The sequence below is a fragment of the Capsella rubella genome, unplaced genomic scaffold, assembly GCF_000375325.1.
Source record: "Capsella rubella cultivar Monte Gargano unplaced genomic scaffold, Caprub1_0 scaffold_2, whole genome shotgun sequence".
Lineage (NCBI taxonomy): Eukaryota > Viridiplantae > Streptophyta > Magnoliopsida > Brassicales > Brassicaceae > Capsella > Capsella rubella.
The window spans coordinates 8,491,506-8,513,705 of record NW_006238922.1 but is presented as its reverse complement, the minus strand read 5'-3'; the positions used below and the strand labels follow the sequence as shown (position 1 = coordinate 8,513,705).

Below are 22,200 nucleotides of genomic sequence, written 5' to 3'. Positions count from 1 at the left end.
TTTAAAATTTTAATTTGGATAATTGAGAATTCAAAGTTCATGTTCATTTGAAGTTGTGAAAATATTAGTACTATTTATAATGGCTTTGAGCTATCTAATGTTTTTACCTTATAGACGTTGTACATATATTTTTTCCTTTATCGTTTGAGTTATATACGCCCGTTTTCAAAATTTTAAATTGCAAAATGTGGGGAAATTTTTTGTATTTTTATTATAAGTATATTTTATGTAATAATATAAATTAAAAACAAATAAGATTACATAAATATATTGGGGAGATATTTGATTTATTAGAGAGAGACATTTTAGGAAATCTTTTTGTTGTAATAAATATTTGTTTCCAATTTTACAATTTGCTTGTGATTTAATTACAAAAATTTACTTTTAAGTTTTGTTATTTATTCAATTGGCAAGGGTTTGATTATGCAAATATTATAAAATAAAAGGTTATAAACCTAAATAGATTTTAGTACCAAATGTACTTCAAAAATGTATATATAGATTCACAAACATACAACAAAGCTTAGAGAAGAACAACAAAAGAAGATAAAGCAAAACCTTAAGGTATATAAGACACAAACTTCTTCCTTACTTATATTATTTTCTTCTTTCTCCTTTTTATTTGTTTTTGTTTTTTGTTTTGTTTTTGTCACTGGTTCAACTCTCTCACCTCTCTGTATTTACCACTGAAACAGCCCTGGAACCTAAAGGATAGGGCTCACTTTAATTTTTCTTGTGCACCAAACTTCCCTAAATTACAATCAAAACTGTTTTTGGGCTTGATTAGTACGTAATTGGCCCACATACTATCTCCAAGAAGCATATATATACTTTGGGATTTAGGCCAATATAGAATTGATGGAGGCCTACAAGAACTTCACACATATCATGTAACCGATCTTTATGTGATTTCTATAAAGAAGAGTATACTTCGTTTCAGCATCTAATGAAGAAGCATGGAGCTAGGCAAATGCTCGACCTAGAATCTTGTAAGTGTCCCTACTCACTTTCCAATGTGTTACCAAAATTATTCTTACGACATGTACAAAAAGATGGTCTCTTTTCTCCCTTAGTCTTATCACTCTAATCAATCTGTATTCTTGTTATCACTTTAGATTTAGACAATGTCACATTAGAAAATCCCAAAGAAGTTGATTTTTCTATTACAAATATCCCACCGGCTTGTTGAGGGAGAAGTTCAGTAAAAGCCATTGCAAGAAGATGGTATTTTGTCAATTAAACTTAAAAGCAAATTAAAACTTAGCCAACATATAATTTTTATCATAAAAGAAAATGTAACTAAAGAAAGGGAGAAGAAAACATCATGGTTTATGTTTTTATATCAGAATATATAGAACTATATAGATTGGAACCAAATTTCCATCAAAAGCATCCAATATGGAGCTTCTTGTTACCCTTTGGAAGTTTCATTAGCTTGGCGACTGCCGCTTCAATATCTAACTTCTCCTTTGCAGGAACCGAAGACGACATGATCATCATCTTCTTCATTACGGTCCCTTGCGTTATAAAACGCGAAGCTAACTCAAACTGTTTCTCATTCGACCCGCTGAAATTAAACATCCACACAACTTTCACGCGGAAATCAGCATTGGGAAACAAGTTTTCCTCCCACATTGTCTCTTGTGCTCCATCAATCGACGTTTCACCTTCTTCCTTATCCTATATATACAAGAAGTTACATAAACATGTTTCAGAATATTTGATATACATACTAATTCAACAACAGTGATAAATGGAAAAATAAATAAAAAGCACATCAAATCTATCTAACTAAAAACTGAAGTATAAAATGTTCTTACCTTGAATAATATATCGAGCTCTCTCATTATTCCATTCCATGAAACAAGAACATCCCTTAACATTTCAACTTCTTTCCAGTTCATTACATTCACGGCCACCGCCAAACATTTAAGCCGACGAAAATAGTTAGCATCTCTACTCAGCAAGAACTTATTCCCAAAGTTTTCCATCTCCTTCAATTCATATGCACAACTTAAACATGTCAACCAAGAAATAGATATCAATGATATATATAATGCAATTGCTTGTACTTACCTGAGCATCACATGAAATATTATAGTTCAAGGATGGTAATCTCTCCATGTTTGTAGTAAACAAAAGTCTAGGGGCATCGATGACGAAGTTGTATTCCCCATCAAAGATATAGTCAATGGAAAAAATATCCAGAAGAGCTGCAGACACTTCAATGCAATCGACAAAAGTGGAAGCCACATGCAAGAGTTTTAGGTTATTGTTCCTAATCTTCAAGCAAGCCCTTGCATTGTACCACAATACATGAAGCACCAGCACCTTGAGAGAGGGGCACGATGCAATAACTGTGTTTAGCACATCAACCTCAGCAAATATGCTATCAAGCTTGAGAATCATGAGGTTATGGCATTGGTTGAAGGCATGTGGAGTTTCTATGTCGTATAGGGATAGGAAGAGTGATACGAGCATTGGATGTGAGAATGCGTTTGGGGACAACTCGAGTAGATTGAGTCCTCTACCATTAGCATGAAGGTTTGAAAGTGAGAGAGCCCTTGTCTGTTTCTGAAGAGTAAGTAATCGAATCCAAGTTTCGAGCACACCGTCATGACATTGGTGGTAATAATGTCTGATTGTGCAGCCCGCCAGATGACCTTTGTGATTGTTTATAACCTTTAAGAAAACAAGATCATAGTGGTTTCAATAAAACATACACATATACAATATAACTTGTCAATTTACATATACAATAAAGATTTGTATGTGAATTGCATATACCAAAATAAACTGAAGAAATATATATCATGGAACTAACTATGTGAAGAAGGCAAGAGATTGTTTTAGTAGATTGTCAATAAATCTTATAATAATGCATTTACAATCTATGCTAACCTTTTCAAATATATATACATATATTGATCAAAACTCAAAATATTTTAAATTTACCGCGAAAAACTGTTGTTATTTCCATTTTTTATTGCGGAAATAAAAAAATAAAACCCATATGAACACCTAACGAGATTAATTGTATGATACATACAAGTGTATATTTGAATTCAAATTGACTTCTCTGAGAATCAAAATGTAATGTAATCATCAATTCAACTATCAGGACTAGCTAGCTATGGTCAATTAACAAGAATAGAGGGAAAAATAAGGAAAAAGAGAGAGAAACACCTCGGTAATGGAATCGGCAACACGATCAGAATGAACGACCAGAGGTTCCATATTGTTGGGTATGGTAGCTTTTTGCATATCGAAGATGAGGTATGGGACTTTTTTCCAAACATCCTTCCATCTCTGAGACAACACACTTGTCTTGACAACATCTTCTGTGGTCATATCCTTTAGGATCCTGACCAAGACGTCGTCTGGGAGTTCACTGATCCTGTCCTCGACCGTATCGACGAGGATCTGGTCGCCTCTTGCATCCGATGATGATGATGCAGTCATGGGGTTGGTAGGATGATGAAGTTGAGAGGTTGTGAGAGCGGAGAGAGGGAAGAGACTCATGATTTTCACTTGTATGAACACTATGAGAGATGTGAATCTGTGAAGATAGGTTTGGTTAAGAATTTGCCATATGTGATAAGACATAAGAAAGGATTACAAAGTAACGGAAATATCTGTGTGGTGTTTTTTATTGGTAATGAAACCCTAATTAAAGTTTTCCTTATTATGTAATAAAGTATGCCTTTTTGGTCAAACTAAAGAAAAAAAAAAAAAGACAAATCATACACGTAGACTAAAGCAACTTTTTAATTGCAAATATATTTTACTTGGTTAATATATATATATTTTTGTTAATATGATTTTTACTTGGTTTAAGAAATAATTATGCTAAACCCAAAAAATTCATGGGCTGGGCTATAATTCTCCAAAGAAGATTTTGTTTATATTGTTTTTGCCATTGTTGTCATCAATGGAGCTTGAATCATATCTCTTGAATAATAAAATCAAAAGTTTGATATAAACCATTGTGCGAAAATGGTATCTAATTAGGTCACTGAAACATTCAAAACAAGCATAAAGATTTAGAAAGGGACAAGAAAATCTTAAAGTTTTAAAAGAAAATCTTAAGGTTTTAAAAGAAAATCATAGCAGATACTTTGTCACACAGGACTTATTAGGGAGATATTAATATAAGAATCCAAATAAATTCAAAAGCTTGTAATACGAAGCCTCTTGTTACCCTTTGGAAGTTTCATCAGTTTGGCTTAACTTCTTGCTTGCTGGAACCAAAGACGTACGTCATGATCCTCATCTTCTTGGTTACTGTCCCTTCCGTTATGAAACGCGAAGCAATTGCGAAGTGAGCTTCATTCCAAGCAGTGAAATCAACCAAGGACACAGATTCAACTCGGAACTCAGCATTGGGAAACAGTTTGCCCTCATCCCACATCTTGTTTTGTGTTCCATCAGTGGAAGTTTCACCTTCTTCCTTAGAAAGATTTTCCTCCTATACATATAGACAAGGACATAAACATAAGCATGTGTCGGAAACTAGACCTATTTAACTAGAATTAAAGCATAAAATGAACGTACCTGCAGCTGAAATAATATATGGAGCACTTTCAGTGTTCCATTACATGCACTTAGTAGCTGCCTTAGCATCTTAACTTGTTTCAAATTCGTTACATTCACGAACACCGCCAAAGTTCTAATCCGCTGCAAATACTTAGCATCTTTGCTCACCACGAACTCGTGCCCGATTCTTTCTGTCTCCTATAATATACAATAATTTAACATGTCAAACAAAACATACAATATAATTATATATATATATAATAGGTTTTTTGTACTTATACCTGAGCTTGATTTGAAATGTTGTAGTGCATGTTGACTCTGTTGAAGTCCATATCACGATTATCGAACAAAAGTTTAGGGGACTTCTCGGTGACGTCAGATTCCCCATCAAGAGGAAGACAGTAACTCGAGAAAATATCTAGAAGAGGAGCAGACACATCAATGCAATCAACATAAACGGAAGACACATGCAAGAGCTTAAGCATCTTGTTGTGGATCTTCAAGCTAGCACTTTTGTACTTGAGCCACATGACGTCATGCAGCACAAGCACCTTGAGAGAAGGGCACGATGCAAGAACTTGGTTGAACACATCAACCTCAGCATAGATTGTCTCAAGTTTGAGAATCCTGAGATTGTGGCAGTTGTTGAAGGCTTCGGCAGATTTGAAACCGTATCGATATAGGAACAGTGTCTCGAAGTTTGGATGTGAGAATAAGCCTGGGGACAACAGAAGCTGATTGCTTCTCGTACCATCACCATGGCAGTTTGAAAGCGAGAGAGCTTTTGTTTCTTTCTCATGAACAAGAAACTGAATCCATGTTTTGAGCACATTGTTAGGGTCTTTACACAGCTGGGCGTAATGATTGATTGAGCAGCCCTTTAGCTGACCATTGTGACTGTGTAAAACCTTCAAGAAAAAAGAGACAAAAAAAAAAAGCTACATTAGTGACTTTAATACAGTGTTAATTGTCAATTAAAACCAATTATTAATTATAACTTGTGTTTAACTATGGTTTTATCAACTGCTAAATTCAATAAACTGAAAGATTTTCATCAACTATCAATAATGCATTTATAAACCAAAACAATAATTTCGGGTGAAATGCCGTTAATATTGTGGGAACTTAATTAAGATAAACCATAGAAGCAAGCACATAACCACAAAAGATCAAACATATGCATCTTTGAACTTTTGTCTATACTAAACAAGTGTATTTGATTTAAGATTGGTCCGTGTAAAATATTTCTTCTAAGAATCAAAATGTAATTCAATCAACCAATTCAACCACCATCTATGAGTTTAAGTTTAGGGTAAAACGAGATAGATTGCACCAAAAAGAAATAATAAATAATAATAAGATTAGAGAGAAACCTTTGTTATAGCTTCCTCATCCAGAGTTGCCTCCTTGAGCATATCGATTAGCATATCGAAGTGGAGGTAAGGCACTCGCTTCCATAAATGCTGCCAACGCTTTTTTAGCACACCAGTCTTGATGGCATCTTCTGTGGCCAGAGTGGATAGGATCCTGACCAACACATTGTCTGGGAATTTGCTGATCTGGTCGGCATCGATGAGGATCCGTTTCTCACTTGCATCTGACGATAGTGATGCCTTCATGGGTTTGGGTGGATGAGGAAGTACTCGAGAGGGCTCGAGCAGTGAGAGAGGGAAAAGACTCATGTTTGACTTGTGTGTGTATACGAAAAAGAGAGGTGAAGAGGTTGTATATGTTTTTTTATCTTGTTTGAGTTATGAAGAGATAGGTTTATGTAGAGACAACAAATATATCTTGGTGGTGTTTGGTTGTTTTACTGAAAACCCCTAGTTAAAGGGGTTTTTATTAATTAAGAAAAATAATTTATTTTGTTTTGACTATGACATTTAATACACATGGAAACAAATTAAAAATTATTACATTCCTTATGACTTACAACTTTACAAGGTAAAGTATGTAATTCTATTCAAAGTAAAATGAAATACGTTGTATATAGATGTCAACTATATAATTACAATTATTTACTGCTTGACAGCTAATATTTTTTATCTACAGCATATATATTCACCCAAATAAAAATAAAAGTAAAAAAATCAGTATTTGCCTTAATTATTATATTTTTTTATCTATTAAGATTTCTTTCAATTTCACTAGACATATCAGTACTAACATATATTATTAACACATATATTTTTGAGGAAAATTTTAATTAGTAATTTCAAGTCTTATCTTTATTTTACGTATGAACCAACAATTTTTTTTCTATCATTGTTTTTTATTTTAACGAGTTTTGAAGTTTTTTGGAGGATTTGAGAACTTTATCGTGTAAAACTAAGTTATTGTAACTTTCTCTTTATTAAGTTCACGTGAAAAATCCAAAACTTTCTTTCATTTTGTTATAAGTTTAATTAAACAACACATCTATTTTTCATGCTCATAATTTTTTTTTATCTATCATCTAACAAACCTTTGTTTGAAGTTTGAACTTTAATAAAAAAAAATCAAAACACTGCAAAATCTCTTGCATGGATTAACTTATTTGGATTTTACTTGGGTTTTTAAGATGTAACTAGACTAAACCCACTAACAATACATAAACTGGGCCGGTCTGTAACATTGGGCCGAGCTATAACATTTTCCATTCTCTGCATTAAATAATAAAACAATTATAATAGATATTAAAAAAGTTCAACTCAGAGCAACGAACTTTTTGGTAGCGTTTGTACGTGACTACAGTCTATTAGTAGGACGTTAGATGAAACTAGACGATATTACCCCTACTACTATCCCTAAATACCAACATTACCCATAAATATCTTCGTAACGTTAAGGAATTAGTCGATACTGCCCCTGCTTTCAACACTAAATACCAACTTTGCCCTTAAAGATTCTTCTTCATTTCTATAAACTTCAAACAAGCTCCCCAAACAGACTCTCACTCTACCCATTTTACTCTATTTTCGAATTTATTTTTTGAAATTTTATCTTCTTCTCTCTCTGAGATTACTGCGACTACGAAGAATCAAGTTCTTCGTTTCGAAACCTCTGCGAAAATGGTGAGCTGAAGTTTCTCCGATCATCGATTTCTCATCTCCGCGCGTGTTCTTCTCTTCGTCTTGCTCTGGGTTTTTGTTTTTCAATCTGATTCAGTGTTGCGTTTGTTTCTACTTCAGGTTGTGCTACAGAAGCTTAAGGAAGCAGAGATCACTGAGCAGGACTCGCTTCTTCTGGTAAGCTACGCATACGCCGATCGGCGAGCTTTTTTTTGTTTCTTAAACGATAAGTTAAATTTCTCGTTCCTTCCTGATGATTCCGCTGATATTGATCTGGATTTAACGTATCGATCTCTTAATCTGCTTTGTGTGACTGCGATGTATGTGTTTTTTGGCTTAATTTGGGAATCGTGAAACTGTTTCTACGTTTGTAGCTCTTTTACACTTACGTCTTTGTTTTGGTTCTCGTTTTGTTGAAATAGACTAGGAATCTGCTGCGTATTGCTATCTTCAACATCAGCTACATCAGAGGACTCTTTCCTGAGAAGTATTTTAACGATAAATCGGTTCCTGCTTTAGGTGAGATGCTAATCTGGAAGTTTCTAGAGCTCTCTGGATTTGGGATCTTAAGAAATCCAGTTTAAATTTCGATTTCTGTAAAAATAGTAACTAATATTTGGCGGATGTTTTTGTAGATATGAAGATTAAGAAGCTAATGCCTATGGATGCTGAATCACGCCGGTTAATTGATTGGATGGAGAAAGGTTTTAATACATACGATTTTAGCATTCAACGCTTGGTTTCAATTGTTTCCTTGTTTATCTTTGGTGATTTTGTTTCTTTATCATGAAATCTAGGAGTCTACGATGCTCTTCAGAGGAAATATTTGAAGACGCTCATGTTCTGCATATGTGAAAAGGTTGATGGTCCGATGATTGAGGAATACGCATGTAAGTTCTGGAGATTTGCTTGCTTAGCTTTGTAAAAGTGTTGTTCCCTGGTTTATGGTTTGATTAGATGATACCTCACTCCTCCCTGATTGATTGGTGTATTCTTTGATTCATGTGCTTTTTTGCTAAATCGTTTTTAAGCTTAACTTCAATGCTTTATCATTCATTATTGATTGATGAAGAGTTTGTGTTACTACAGTTTCTTTCAGCTATTCAGATTCTGACAGCCAAGATGTCATGATGAATATCAGTCGTACTGGAAATAAGAAAAATGGAGGAACATTTAACTCCACTGCTGACATTACCCCAAATCAAATGAGGTGCACTGTTTGAGATATTTCTTTCCTACGTTGAGGTCTATCTGGTTTTATCTTCTGTAACATGCTTTATTATTTTCCATGATTGTACTCTGAAATCAGGAGTTCAGCTTGCAAAATGGTTCGTACACTAGTCCAGCTGATGAGGACTCTTGACAAAATGCCAGATGAGGTAATGAATATTGCAACTACCCTTCAAGGAGTATTCCATTTACTTCAGTTTCCAAATTGCTGATTACTGAGATTACCACTTCATTGTTTCTATTACAGCGCACCATAGTGATGAAGCTTCTGTACTATGATGATGTGACGGTATGGTTACAGCCTTACTAAATTCTCTGAACACTGGTGATATTGTTATTATCTTAATGCAGCTTGAATAGAGCTTCTTTTGTTTAATAATTCCTACTTATTGGTTAACATGTGAGATAATAAGCATTCAAATTTTATGCCTGTCTATTTCTTATTTACTGATTGGTTCTATACACTTATAACACATACAGTATAGCTTTGAAGTTGTTGTGTTTGCATACAATTTTTTGCTTATCTATTGGAAGAATTCCTATACCATTCACCTTGTCTCACTTTCCTCTACTCTGCCGAAGTTTAATGCCTAGAAGAAAGACTGACAGCTGTAATTTGACTTTTACAGCCAACAGATTACGAGCCACCTTTCTTCAGAGGATGCACAGAAGAAGAAGCTCAGTATGTATGGACAAAGAATCCTCTGCGAATGGAAATTGGGAATGTCAACAGCAAACATCTTGTGTTAACGCTAAAGGTAATGTGATTGAATAATGATGCAGCTTGCTTGACATATTTCTTTTCTTTTGATTCTGGATGATCTGTGCAGGTCAAGAGCGTGCTTGATCCTTGTGAGGATGAAAATGATGACATGCAAGATGATGGGAAGAGTATTGGACCTGATTCTGTACATGATGACCAGCCTTCTGATTCAGATAGCGAGGTTAAAGAAGTCATTTATTAGCTCATCTACTTTTAAATCAGATTTTTTCATCCTACATTGTAAACACTTTGCTGTGCATAAACTCTATGTTCATTGTTGTTTTACAGATCAGTCAAACTCAAGAAAATCAATTCATTGTGGTGCCAGTAGGTAATGATGATGACAAACAAATCGTAGTATGCTTATGCCAGTCTACTTAAGTATCCACTAACCTGAATAAGTTTTGATAATCGAACAGAGAAACAAGATGATGATGATGACGGAGAGGTCGATGAAGGTGAATTACTATCTAACTATTAAGGCAAACGCATTTTTTTACACGGAATTAGAAAAGCTTCTTCTAATCTTCAACTATCTGTGAAATGCTTCAAGATGACAACACACAGGATCCGGCTGAAAATGAACAGCAGTTGGCAAGGGTGAAGGACTGGATCAACTCCCGTCACCTAGATACTCTGGAGCTCACAGATATCTTAGCAAACTTCCCAGATATCTCCGTAGTAATGAATTGTTCCTATTGATTCCACCTTAGAAAGTGTAACTGAGCTCTTACATACTTTCTGCCGTTTCTTAAATCTAAGCCACTTTATTTTTTTTATGATTTCAGGTTCTATCTGAAGGTAAATCACTAGGCAAAAACACACTTGAAGCATCGTCATATGATGATGAAATAATACAGTTTGCTAATAGCTATCTGCTGTTAACTTCAAATTCTGTCTCCCTATACTAACTGGTCACATTTTGACTTTCAGAAATCATGGATCAGCTCGTGAAAGAAGGTGTTCTTTCGAAAACTGGGAATGACACATACATTAGAAAGGTGACTGTTTTATCCTAAATCCTACTGATCTAATCTCATTTTCTTATGATTCTCTCTTTTGCTTTTTAATTTTAAATTCTTACGTACTCAAAATGTCACCAGACACCAGAGAGTGAATTCACCTTTGTGAAAGATGAAGCTGACGTTGAAACACCTCCAAAGGAGGAGAAACCTATAGCTCCTGAAGACTACTTGTACATGAAAGTGAGAGACTCTAATTTCATACTTCTATGTTGGATTGATACACGTGCACAAAGGATAGATAAATAAGGTTCTGAGATCTTTGATTGACGCATGGTTTTTATGTTAGGCTCTATACCATTCTCTTCCTATGAAATATGTGACGATTACAAAGCTTCACAACATGCTGGATGGTGAAGCCAATCAAACTACAGTTCGTAAATTAATGGACAGAATGACCCAAGAGGGCTACGTGGAAGCTTCTAGCAACCGCAGGCTAGGTACTTTCATTTAGACCCTTCTCTGTTAAGTTTTGCTGGTTGTTATACTATTTTGCCTCAATGATTCAATGTTTATAAACAGGGAAACGTGTGGTTCATTCTAGTCTAACTGAGAAGAAGCTATATGAAGTCAGAAAGGTTCTTGCCATAGATGATATGGTAATAATACTTAAAACTAGAATTGATAAATCCTTGGAACAGCTTTATAATGTGAATGCTTTCTTAGGATGTGGATGATAATGAAGCTGTTAACAAGACCAACGGCATAGAGGCCAATGTAACAGCAGGTACTCACTCCCGTTGACACTTTTCACCCAAATTCTAAGCTGTTTTATCTATCTTACATATATGGAAACATACAGATGTATCTACGTGTGGAGGTATCCACTCCATAGGATCAGACTTCACACGTACAAAAGGAAGATCTGGGATGCAGCCGAATGGCTCTGTTCTAAGTGAACAGACTATCTCTAAAGCTGGGAACACTCCCATTAGCAACAAAGCACAGGTAGAATGAAATCACAACTGAGTGATCCTAATTTTTTGCAACTCTTTTAAAACTGTTTGCTAATTTAGTAATTGTGTCTCACTCCTCAGCCTGCTGCTTCGAGGGAGAGCTTTGCAGTAAACGGAGGGGTTGCTAAAGAGGCCGAGATAGCCAACTGTAGCCAAGCCTCACAAGACAGACGTTACAGGAAAACCAGCATGGTCTATTACACTAAACCTCAATACTCTCTATGTTTTCAACTTAAGTTATAATGGCTGAAACTGACATACGCCTTGTTTCGTTTTTGGTTGTGATCTGTTTGTCAAGGTGAGAGAGCCAATTCTACAATACTCCAAGCGCCAGAAATCTCAGGCTAGTTGAAAAGATAGTACCACGGTGGTACTACCACACCTCTCTATATCAGACACTACAACCATCTTCCTCAGTGGTTCTGTTATTATCTATCGCTTTTATTGTTTTATTCCCCCCTATGCGTTTGAGACTAGTCTCATGCTTGGTTTCTAAGTATTTCTAATTAGTATCTTAAAAGGTTGCAAAGGTGAAAACCAAACTCCAATACTTTGTTGGTGTAATAAAACTAGTAAAAACCTTTTAGTGTTTCTCTAGTGATTCTACTACATTCTTAATTTCTTATGGAAGAAGTATTTCTTAATTTAAAATTCACTTTCGTTAAAATCCAAAACCTATAAAATCACACACGCAATGGAAAGCGAACACGTGACATTGCCGGAATATCCTAGAATCTTTGCCCACAGCTAAAAAATTCCAGAAACATCCACACACGATACACCTTCCAAGAAAACGATTCCTTTCAAGGGCCCCTACCCTATTACCAGATCTATTATTCTCAACCGTTGGATCACATGGACAAGTCCAATACCTCTCGTCTTTTTTAACCTCCTCTCACTACTCCTCAACGTGATGTGAAGATACTTTGCTGTTTCACAACGTCATAGAGAGAACAGTGACCGACGATATTTTTCTCACAGAAACGCAAAATCCGAAGAACTCCTAAAACAAAACTAAAGGTAAAGATTTATTTTATCACTTTTGTTCTTTCTTTTCTCAGTCAGATTTACAATTCAAGATTGATCTCATCATCTTCTTCTTCTTTGGTTATATAGATGGAAACAGAGAAGAAGAATAGCAAGAATCTAGGGCTAAAGCATCTTGGATTCGTCAGAGTTGCAGCGATCCAGCTTCTGGCTTCTGTCTCAAATCTCTACGACTACGCCAAACAAAACTCTGGTTCTCTCAAATCCGCCGTGGAAAAGGTTGAAGGAGCTGTCACCACCGTCGTCACCCCTGTTTACCACAAATTCAAAGATGTTCCAGATTCTCTCCTCCTCTTTCTAGATCACAAGGTAACCCGATCTGATGACCTAATTTGTTTCAATCGTAGAAACCCAGATCGTGCTTAGTTGTTTTAAGTTTTGTGGCTAAAGTTGTAACCTTTATTTACTTTTTTCTATAGGTTGGTGAAGCATCTTACAAGTTTGATAAGCATGCTCCTCCGATGGCTAAGCAAGTGGTGACTCAAGCACATGTATTGATCTACAAAGCAACAGAGAAAGCTCAGAGCTTTGTGAAAGAGGCTCGAACCGGTGGTCCCAAAGCTGCGTTTAGCTATGCTGCGACTGAGTACAAGTGTTTCGTTGTGAACAACTCGGTTAAAGTCTGGGCTAAACTCAACCACTACAAACCTATTCATGCAGTGGGAGAGAAAGCTTTACCAGTGGCTGCTAAATTTTTCGGTAGGTACAACGATTTGGTGACTGATATGTCTCAGATGGGTTACTCTTTGGTTGGTTATCTTCCATTGGTCCCTGTTGATGATATTGTCAAGGCTTATGAGAAAGAAGATGCTAAGCAGAAGAAAGGAGGAGATACAGCTGCGACTACTGATGGAAAGAAAGAAGAAACTGCAGCCACTACTGATGGATATAAATCATCCTCTGATTCGGACTAGGATTGAATCATTGTAATCGTGAATTGGTTGTTGCCTGTGGTTTCTTGGGTTTGGTTACGTATGTAAATGATCTTAGGACCTCTCCTTTTCCTTTTTATCTTTTTTTGTTCAATCACAAAACTTGGTCAAGCGTCTCTGTTCCTGGTGGTGTTAAAGTGGTGTGTGTTTTAATCATTTAACCAGAAGATGTTTTTTGCAACAAAACGTCATATAATATTCAAGGAAATTAATTTTCATATCAATGATGAAGAATCAAAACAACTTTACTAAAAGCCAATGAGTATTTCTCTCTCATTCGTAAACGAGTCTTGAGCTATTATTGAGTTTGTACCAAGCTCCCATACACTTGACGAACAAATTGAAACAGAGGGGGTACAATTCAACAGAGGGGGTACAATTCTGGGGAAAATAGCTTGAAAACAAACATATGCATCCATCCATTCAGAAAGCATAATGCATCTTCCTGCAACAGAAAAAAACAGACAGATCAAAATCGAGTTTCAACTTCTCGCAGCAGCTATGCTAATTGTGCTTAAATACATCAGTGAAGCTGAGACTGTCAAAAAAAAGCAAGAAAAGACTGCAGATTCCAAGCACTGAAGCACATATTTTAAGTAGAAGAGGCGTGCAATCTCATTAGATGAATAAAATATACTTCGTCCCGGCAACTATGCAAGTTAAGCAAAGATTCGATACATAACAGATAATGTTTACCACCACATTGTCAATACAGCTTAGACCCTCAGTTTGAAAGCGAGTGCAATCACTAATAAGTTCACACCATTTCTACCAACCTAAAAGTTAAAATCATATATCAAACAACACAAATTCCTTTATTGACAGAGACAAAACTGTAGATAAGAAGATATTTACAGCACCATATCAATATAGCTTAGAGACCCTCAAAGATTAAATAATACATCGACCAATGCAAATTCCTCTACCAACTGAGACAAAAGCAGCTATCGATTATATAGTAGAGAACATCCATCTTCAAATGCTAGATATAAGGGCACTAACCATTGTCTCATCAGTCTGAAGATGAAGAAGACTTGGGAGGAGTGTAGTTGTCCTGAAGGAGATCATCATAAGGATCCCTTCGGCCAGCGACCTGACTGATCTGAGGATCCCAACGAAGTTGAGCATTGTGACGCTCAAATGTCCAGAATCCATAAGGACGAATAGGCAATGCCCACATTTCCTTAATCTTCTTACACCTCTCGTGCATCTCATATATGTGTTCCCTTGCTTTCCTGTCTCTTTCCTCTGGATTCTCCATCAACCTTAGGACCAGATCCTCCGCAAATTCCATTATGAAACCCATATCCAACTGCAAAATCACAAAAACACACTACTCACAATCGATTTCACCCCAAAATTGGTTTTTTATTTGTCAAATCAAAGCATTGAATCCATAAATTGAACTACCTGACCTAAATTGACAAAACCCATCTCGTTTCTCTACTCAATGCTATTCAAAGTCATACTACTCAGTACTCACAATCAACTTCACCCAGAAATTAGGGTTTTTTCTTATCAAATCAACGCACTTGACCTTCACAAATTAGGTTCTCTGACCTAAACATCACAGTAAAGTTATGTTCGAATCTAGATCTAGCTTAAGGTTCTAGGAGCCGTACATTACAACAATTAGGGCGAAATCAATCTTTTAATTCATTCATCCTGAGACGAGGATCGTCACGAACCAAAGACGATACACTTAAAGATTGATCCAAAACAATTTTTGTAAAATGAAAATGGAACGTACCTTAAGATACGATAACAAAACGATGAAGATCGCTGAAGCTTTTGCTTTCGAAACGGTCAGAGAGAAAGTTTTGATACAAACGCAGCGCAAAGCGAGTGAATGAATGAAGAAGAAGAAAACAGAAATCTGATAGAAACAAAAACTGCGTGTTGTTTGATACTTAAAATGAGGCAAACAAGACGTTTTCGTATTCCGAAAACGCCACGCGGTTTATGTCTCTCCTTACAGGCTTACACAATGTCTTTTTTTTTTTTCTTACACAATGTCTTGATCAAACCTAAAACGCATATAAACCTTCTTCTAGTCGTCACACTCAGTTAATTATTATCTTTCATATTGATTTATCGTTTTACACTTTCACTCCAAAATCATTTAAAATAATTTACTGTTTAAACAATTTTCTTAACTTAATATTTGTTAATCGTCAGAACACTCTTTTGAATTAGAAAACTAAAATAGTTGATCGGATCGGATGAGTGGTTAAACATAAAACATTGTTTGCGGATCAGTGAATCCGTTAAAAGTTTCATTCAATATACATTACAGTATGTTATATGTATAAAGAGTCAAAGACATTCTCCTAAACAAGATACTTCACTAGTAGTAGTAGTAAACAAAGTAAAAACTGTTATCAAGAATATAAATGCTTTTTATATGTGTATGCATTGCAGTTGTCGCAAGCCCCACCCCCATGCATGTCTGATCCTGATCATGGTCCTGTTGCTGGAGAGCGATTCAATCTCTGTCGGAAAATGCAATAATTCGTTCAGATCCCATAGAATTCATATCATTTAATTTGATTTCTACCTAAAAAGGTTACAACACATTTAATTTATTTTCTCTATATATATGTATATGTTTCATTATTTGGACTAGAAAAAAAAAGCTGGCAATTCTAACCACTAGCAATAAATGGGCTGGGCCTCTTAGCTTGTACCACCCCAGTCCCCCACCACTCTCTCTTTATTCGTTCAAAGTTTCAATTTAAGTTGATAACAACACATTTATTATTTTCTGACCCCAAAAAGAAGGTAAATGAACAGAAAGATCCAATATCTTCTTCTACCGACTGAAAATTTTATTTTTTAGGCATCGGCAGAATCAGTAAGTACATTTATTCATGATTTGTTTTCAAAATTAAATCAATGCAACCTTGTTGGTAACTTGGTATAAAACATATTCATGTACATACTTCTTCATGTAAAAACATAGGTTTTAGGAAAATTAATGAGCCTTGTGATATTAGATTACCTTGAGCTAAACTACATAGCATAGGAGGTTAAATAGTTAGGCCAAATTTTGGAAAATGTTTTAGTCAAAGAAAAACTATAAACGATATATATACTTTTAAAATCACCATATAATTTATATTATATACTGTTTTCGCTTTTTTTTTTTGTTCCATTTGTTATGTTATATTGTTAATCCACACTAACCAAAATATTTGATACTTGTTTTGTTACTTTTATTCCTTTTTATTTTCTAATTATTTTTTAGAATTTTACACTTTATTTTATTTCTCATAGACTATTTGATTAAAAATGCTTTGCTGGTGGGTCTAAAGATTTTTTCTTCTTTTTTCTTTAAAATCCCACTCCCCCTCAAAATTCCTCATTCTCTCCCACTAATACACTCCTCTATGTTCCTCCCTAATTTGCTTTTCCTTATCATCCTAATCATGTTTTCTGACAATAACATGTTTTGAACACATGTCATAAACAATGTGTATGATGTTTCTGTTCATTTGGTTGTTACTTGTTAGCAGTCTAAAAAATTTCGTCTGGATTACAAACTCTATAAATTAATTATGTATTACGAAACTTTATCAATAATTAACAAAATATGTTTTCTTGGTTCCCTTATTTAGTGGTAAAAGTATATATGCAATAATGGTTTTGAAAGCAAATTGTAAACCAATGATGATGGACCCATGAAATAGAAAAAAATTTGTGTTTGTCAGCTAATATCGTGGTTTGTGGAAAAACAATAACGTATCAAAAGAGGGTCCAACGATCATCTATTTATTTTATAAAGAATTCAGAAATTAAGCTTTCTGTTAATCCCATTTTGTGATTTGCAGTGAGGTTTTCCCGGTTTACCAAATTGAAAATTACGAAAAAGGAAAACACAAAACACGAATTACATGAAGAAAAAGAAAAGTTAAAAATAGATCGCACACACCACCCCATGATGCTTTTGTCACCCATTAATCTTAAAAAAGTTTTAGTATTTTAAACCCCAAAAAAAAAAAAAAAGTTTTAGTATAATATAAGCACTTTTACTTATTAATTATGATTAAAACTGTTGCCTGCTGCTGGTATGAGTATCGACAATATTTATTCTTAAGATACAAACTTTACCTTGAAAGCTAAATCTGAATTATCAAGACACGTTCATATGTCTATATAAAATCATTGTCGTGCTGATTTAGTATGTAACAAACCCTTTGAATTAGGTATGGTCAAAATATTTGCTAATGAGTAGTAATAGTAACCCCTCAAATTTATAAGCCAAATTGCCAAACCATATTAATGGAGTTTTAAGCACTTAGTTATAGTCTAGATAGAAAGAGTATATTTATAACTTTGCGAATAATATAAACATCGTATTTTAACAAAAATTACGAATATCGTTAGCTTAACAAGTATATTTTTATATATTATCTTAATTTAGAGCTCGTTCAGTTCAAGTTTTAGCTAATCCGCTTTCTCTTTTACTTCTACCGCAAAATTTTTAGCATCTAAATTTGTTATTGATTTTCGATTTTTGTGTTTTGGTCAACTCCTTTCAAAAATTTTAAGAAGTTATTGTTTAGAGAACTTTCCATATTTAGATATTCTCCAAATCAGAAAACTTCTTCCTAGTTTAATTTGAATAACTACTTTCTACTGACCTCGAAATTCTTACTAACATTCTTGTTTGTGTTTAATCTTCTTGACCTTTAGATTGAATAACAAGAACAAATCGAAAGAAAAAAAGGAGAATACTTAGTGCAAACCACCTAATTAACCTATACAGCCTCCAAACCTAGAACATCCGAAAATTAACTTATACACAATTATATGCCTCCTAGAAAGCGACACATACATGGGGAGGCTGGAAGCTCTATGCGATCTTATGTCAAGTGTGAGACTGTAAGATCGAAAACAATGTGAGTATATTAATGCAGAAGTCTAATTTAACATGTTGCCGGAACATAGCAACCTCGATCATATGATAGTGTTGGAGTAATGGATGTCAATATAATGACTTAGTTCTCGACATCAAACCCAAGTGACTTAATCCTAGAAAAAAAAAGTCCATTCTTCGCAAAACAGTCAAGAGCAATCATAGATGTTTATAAGGAGACAATGAAAAATGAGTTTTATTACGAAGCAAGATGATTGAATTCAAATATTGGTGTAGGGACAATATGCAAACCACCAAGGGAACCTAATGCAAAGCAAGAAAAAAAGCTCAAAACACTCAAAACATATAATGGGTCAAAACCTCACCATCCACTACTTAAATTTAACAAAATCCAAATGTGAGGATGAAGAATAAAGTAGAAATAAGCTCCTTACGGCATTAGATCCTTTCACAAAGATAATACGAAATAAAAAAGTAAAACTACATTAAGATTTTTAACATGACATTTTTTTCTTTTTCTTTTTGGGCAAGATTTTTAACATGACTAAAATTAAAGACTTTTAACATCAAAAGTATAACTAAGATTTTTTTTAAAAAAAAGAACATGAAAAGTATAACTAATATTAAGATTTTAACATGAAAAGAATAACCAAAACTAAAAAATTTCAACATAAAAAGTATAACTAAAATTAAGATTTTAACATGAAAAGAATAACCAATATTAAGACTTTTAACATAAGAAAGTAAAATTAAGATTTTAAGCATGAAAAGTAAAACTAAAATTAACATTTTTTTGACATGAAATGCAATTAAAAGAAAAGCCGTTCATTTATATAATTCCTCTTTACAATCGATTGGAATTACAAAAATTACTCTACTCGACAGTAATTTTGTTTTTTATCCTAATCTTTTCCACTAATAGCAAAAAAAAGACAAAAAAACGAAACTAGCTTCCGGTTTTTTACCTCATCTCTCGTCGAGTTTTTTTTTTAACTATTCAAAGCAGCCGTTACATTGCCGTTAACTCATTGGAAGCAAACCATTATCACCGTTACCATTTCCGTCAATCTGAACGTTACCTTCACCACCTTCACCTTCATCTATCCACCGTTCAACCGGAGCACAGTCCATCTTATGCCGGAGTTTCCAATCTAACGCTTGACAAGCGCGTGAGCAATAATTCACAACGCCACAAACCGAACACCTCCTAAACTCATGCTTCCTCGTCTCCGGCCGTCCACACCCAGCGTGTGAACACAACCTCAACCCATCTCCGGGATTCTCTCCGCCGCGTACGGCGAACCACTCAGCCAAAAACTTATTCGCCGGATGCGTTTCCGGTGCCGGTACATTACACCCGAAATCGCTAAGCAGAGGACATCCTTGTCCATGGCTAGGAACAGGAGGTGGCTGCGACAGAGTTAGCCACGTTGACCTAGCTTGCATCCCGGAAGACAAAACAGCGGCGAGTTCACGTGCGTTGGCTTGAACGAGAAACCTACGACCTTCCGACACGTTTTGAGGAACACCATAACCATCTTGAAGACAGTGACCAAGCTCACGTAACGCATCGACGTGACCAAGAAAAGCCGCACGCGCACATAAAGCCACACCGGCTCTAAGATCTTTATCGTTCTTTGAACCACCGCTCCCGTTGAACTGAATCACGGCTAACGAATACAACGCCGGCGCGTGAGAACTAATCGCGGCTTTTGCCATCAACGACGCGCCGTTTCCTCTGTTTTGTAAACAATAAAAACGAATCTACACGAAAATGGAAATAAATATCAAAATCAAAACTTTAACAAATTATTTTCAATAATACTAAGTTTTAAGGAAACTAACCATTCCTAGAGTGTAAGAAGCTTCGAGACTTCCGGCGTCGACACACCGTTTCAAAAACCGGTGAGAATATTCCGACCAATTATGAGCTTTAACAGCAATAGCTTTAGGAGACAACCTCGACAACACAAGAGGGTTCATAGCTAATCCGTTTAATCTCTTACATCTGTTATCCAAAAACACAAAAATCAGAACTCTGTAACGAAAAAAAAAACCAAACCGGCGAAAAATAAAACACAAACCGGGAAAGCTTACGTCATCAAAACGTTGATGAAATCAGCAGGACATCGTGAAGTAGAACCAAGTTTACAAAGGATAGAAACAACAAGATCATCAGGGATCGAATCTAGCAAATCGGCACCACCAACAACAACAACACTTTCCGGCGCCGGAGAAACAGATAGAGGAAGACATCGTCGGCGTTTTCTCGACGGAGTAAAGTCGCCGGAGAAAACTCTCTTTGTAGATTTTCTAACGGGTACCATAATAAAAATCTCTTCTTCTTCTTCTTTGTATCTTTTGTGTTGTCTATTGAGAGGATTACACAGACTCTCTTATCTCTTTCTCTCTTTTTATTTATCTCTTTTGGGCTTATAAATATACAAAGTGGTTGAGTTGTATCTCTCTCTCTCTCTCAAAGAGTACATACGTATGCCAAGCTGAAATTACGAGTATACCCTTGTACTTTTGTCTTATTTGCCGGTCAAAACGTCGTTGACCCCAATGCTCGCTTTTACGTAAATAAAGTTAATTAATTTTGTTTTGTTTTGTTTGTGTGAAGGTTATATAATAAATTTATAAATCGGAGACGGTTACAAAAATTTGTTTTGAAAGTTGAAACTAACCTCCGGGGTTATTTTTATATTTGTTTTTTTACCGGAGAAAATGGTTAATCGCGCGTGTAAAGCACGTGAGGGAAGGTGCGAGTAAGAGATGTATGTAATGTAACAAACTGAGGAAGAAACTGATGTATAGGAAGAGGAGAGAGAGAGGTCAAACGTAAAGAATCAGCCAATTACTATATTTTTTGTAACAACGGTTACTTCTTTTTTTTATCTCTTTTCTATTTTACTATTAATTCCGACGTTACAATTTATTACTTTGGCATATTGCTATATATATTTATTTTTTTTGTAAAGGAACAAAACAAATTAAAGTTTTGTATTTGAGTCAAAGAAAAAAGTAAATTTTGCATCTTTTTGTTCTTTTTACTCGAAACTGCCTCCGAAACTGAAGAATAATTTTTTTGGAAACTTTGAATAATTGGAAAATGTTATTGAACTCAGTCAAGATATTTTGGATAATTACCATTGGTCAAAAAAATCATATTTTTCTTCTAATTTATAGTAACTTTAGGTACTAGACCAACGTATGTAATATATATGTAGAATAAATATATGTTTTACTTTCTTAGTTTTGGGATAAATTAGTCAATAAAACATAATATTTAAGGTAAAAGATATATAGCTGTTTTATTAGTATTGACCAATTTTTTTTTTGGAATATTTTTTTTGCAGTAAGACATTTAAGACAATTTGGATAATTAGCATTGGTCAAAATCATATTTCTTACAAATTTATAGCAATTTAGGTACTAGACCAATGTAAATCGCATAAGATATGATTTACTCTCTTAATCATGGGATAAATTGGTCATAAAACATAATATTAAGGTGAAAGATATATCTTAAAACAAAAATCGACGACCAAAATTGCATGTAAACATCAGTCGACGCAAACAAATATAAACGGCTAAATGTGTTAAAACATAAAGAATAATTTGAGAATGTTAACGGAAAAAACAGTGTATTAATATTTATTTAAACATGTAAATAAATAGTTTTCATTGTTTGACAACAATAAATCACACAATAACACACTGACTTCATAAAATAAAAAATTGGAAAACTAAGGAATAAACTGTAGGAGTATGTATTATTCATT

General features: G+C 34.7%; 6 protein-coding genes across 7 annotated transcripts; 2 read left to right on the top strand and 4 right to left on the bottom strand.

Annotated features, from left to right (window-relative positions):
• Window positions 1-1,222: 1,222 nt before the first annotated feature.
• Window positions 1,223-3,595, bottom strand: LOC17896203 (putative F-box protein At1g67390). 2 transcript variants are annotated; one of them, XM_006300918.2, is made up of 4 exons: window positions 3,187-3,595; window positions 2,077-2,682; window positions 1,821-1,994; window positions 1,223-1,680 (listed from the first exon to the last, which is right to left on the bottom strand). In XM_006300918.2, exons 1-4 carry the CDS (start codon window positions 3,520-3,522, stop codon window positions 1,384-1,386), a joined length of 1,413 nt encoding a protein of 470 aa, XP_006300980.1. In that variant the 5' UTR covers window positions 3,523-3,595; the 3' UTR covers window positions 1,223-1,383. The 2 variants fall into 2 exon arrangements, with proteins under 2 accessions (XP_006300980.1, XP_023644342.1); XM_023788574.1 differs by lacking the exon at window positions 2,077-2,682 and having other exon boundaries at window positions 3,187-3,592.
• Window positions 3,596-4,096: 501 nt separating this feature from the next.
• Window positions 4,097-6,176, bottom strand: LOC17895488 (putative F-box protein At1g67390). The gene is made up of 4 exons (XM_006300284.2): window positions 5,910-6,176; window positions 4,818-5,444; window positions 4,555-4,734; window positions 4,097-4,468 (listed from the first exon to the last, which is right to left on the bottom strand). The coding sequence occupies exons 1-4, from the start codon at window positions 6,153-6,155 to the stop codon at window positions 4,217-4,219; spliced, it is 1,305 nt and encodes a 434-aa protein (XP_006300346.2). The 5' UTR covers window positions 6,156-6,176; the 3' UTR covers window positions 4,097-4,216.
• Window positions 6,177-7,487: 1,311 nt separating this feature from the next.
• LOC17894821 (meiosis-specific protein ASY1) lies at window positions 7,488-12,193 on the top strand. Its single transcript, XM_023787948.1, has 22 exons — window positions 7,488-7,589; window positions 7,707-7,763; window positions 8,009-8,105; window positions 8,222-8,290; window positions 8,384-8,476; window positions 8,676-8,796; window positions 8,896-8,965; window positions 9,064-9,105; window positions 9,446-9,574; window positions 9,647-9,760; window positions 9,868-9,910; window positions 9,999-10,037; window positions 10,133-10,260; window positions 10,368-10,380; window positions 10,513-10,580; window positions 10,683-10,784; window positions 10,891-11,041; window positions 11,124-11,200; window positions 11,268-11,328; window positions 11,404-11,549; window positions 11,639-11,749; window positions 11,856-12,193. Exons 1-22 carry the CDS (start codon window positions 7,587-7,589, stop codon window positions 11,907-11,909), a joined length of 1,788 nt encoding a protein of 595 aa, XP_023643716.1. The 5' UTR covers window positions 7,488-7,586; the 3' UTR covers window positions 11,910-12,193.
• A 261-nt stretch (window positions 12,194-12,454) lies between these two features.
• On the top strand, window positions 12,455-13,703 carry LOC17895780 (REF/SRPP-like protein At1g67360). The gene is made up of 3 exons (XM_006300481.2): window positions 12,455-12,577; window positions 12,674-12,913; window positions 13,024-13,703. The coding sequence occupies exons 2-3, from the start codon at window positions 12,674-12,676 to the stop codon at window positions 13,516-13,518; spliced, it is 735 nt and encodes a 244-aa protein (XP_006300543.1). The 5' UTR covers window positions 12,455-12,577; the 3' UTR covers window positions 13,519-13,703.
• Window positions 13,704-13,763: 60 nt separating this feature from the next.
• LOC17896587 lies at window positions 13,764-15,394 on the bottom strand. The gene is made up of 3 exons (XM_006300506.2): window positions 15,287-15,394; window positions 14,539-14,848; window positions 13,764-13,981 (listed from the first exon to the last, which is right to left on the bottom strand). The coding sequence occupies exon 2, from the start codon at window positions 14,840-14,842 to the stop codon at window positions 14,549-14,551; it is 294 nt and encodes a 97-aa protein (XP_006300568.2). The 5' UTR covers window positions 14,843-14,848; window positions 15,287-15,394; the 3' UTR covers window positions 13,764-13,981; window positions 14,539-14,548.
• A 3,828-nt stretch (window positions 15,395-19,222) lies between these two features.
• LOC17895594 (F-box protein At1g67340) lies at window positions 19,223-20,835 on the bottom strand. The gene is made up of 3 exons (XM_023787415.1): window positions 20,513-20,835; window positions 20,261-20,423; window positions 19,223-20,179 (listed from the first exon to the last, which is right to left on the bottom strand). The coding sequence occupies exons 1-3, from the start codon at window positions 20,740-20,742 to the stop codon at window positions 19,436-19,438; spliced, it is 1,137 nt and encodes a 378-aa protein (XP_023643183.1). The 5' UTR covers window positions 20,743-20,835; the 3' UTR covers window positions 19,223-19,435.
• Between the last annotated feature and the right edge of the window lie 1,365 nt (window positions 20,836-22,200).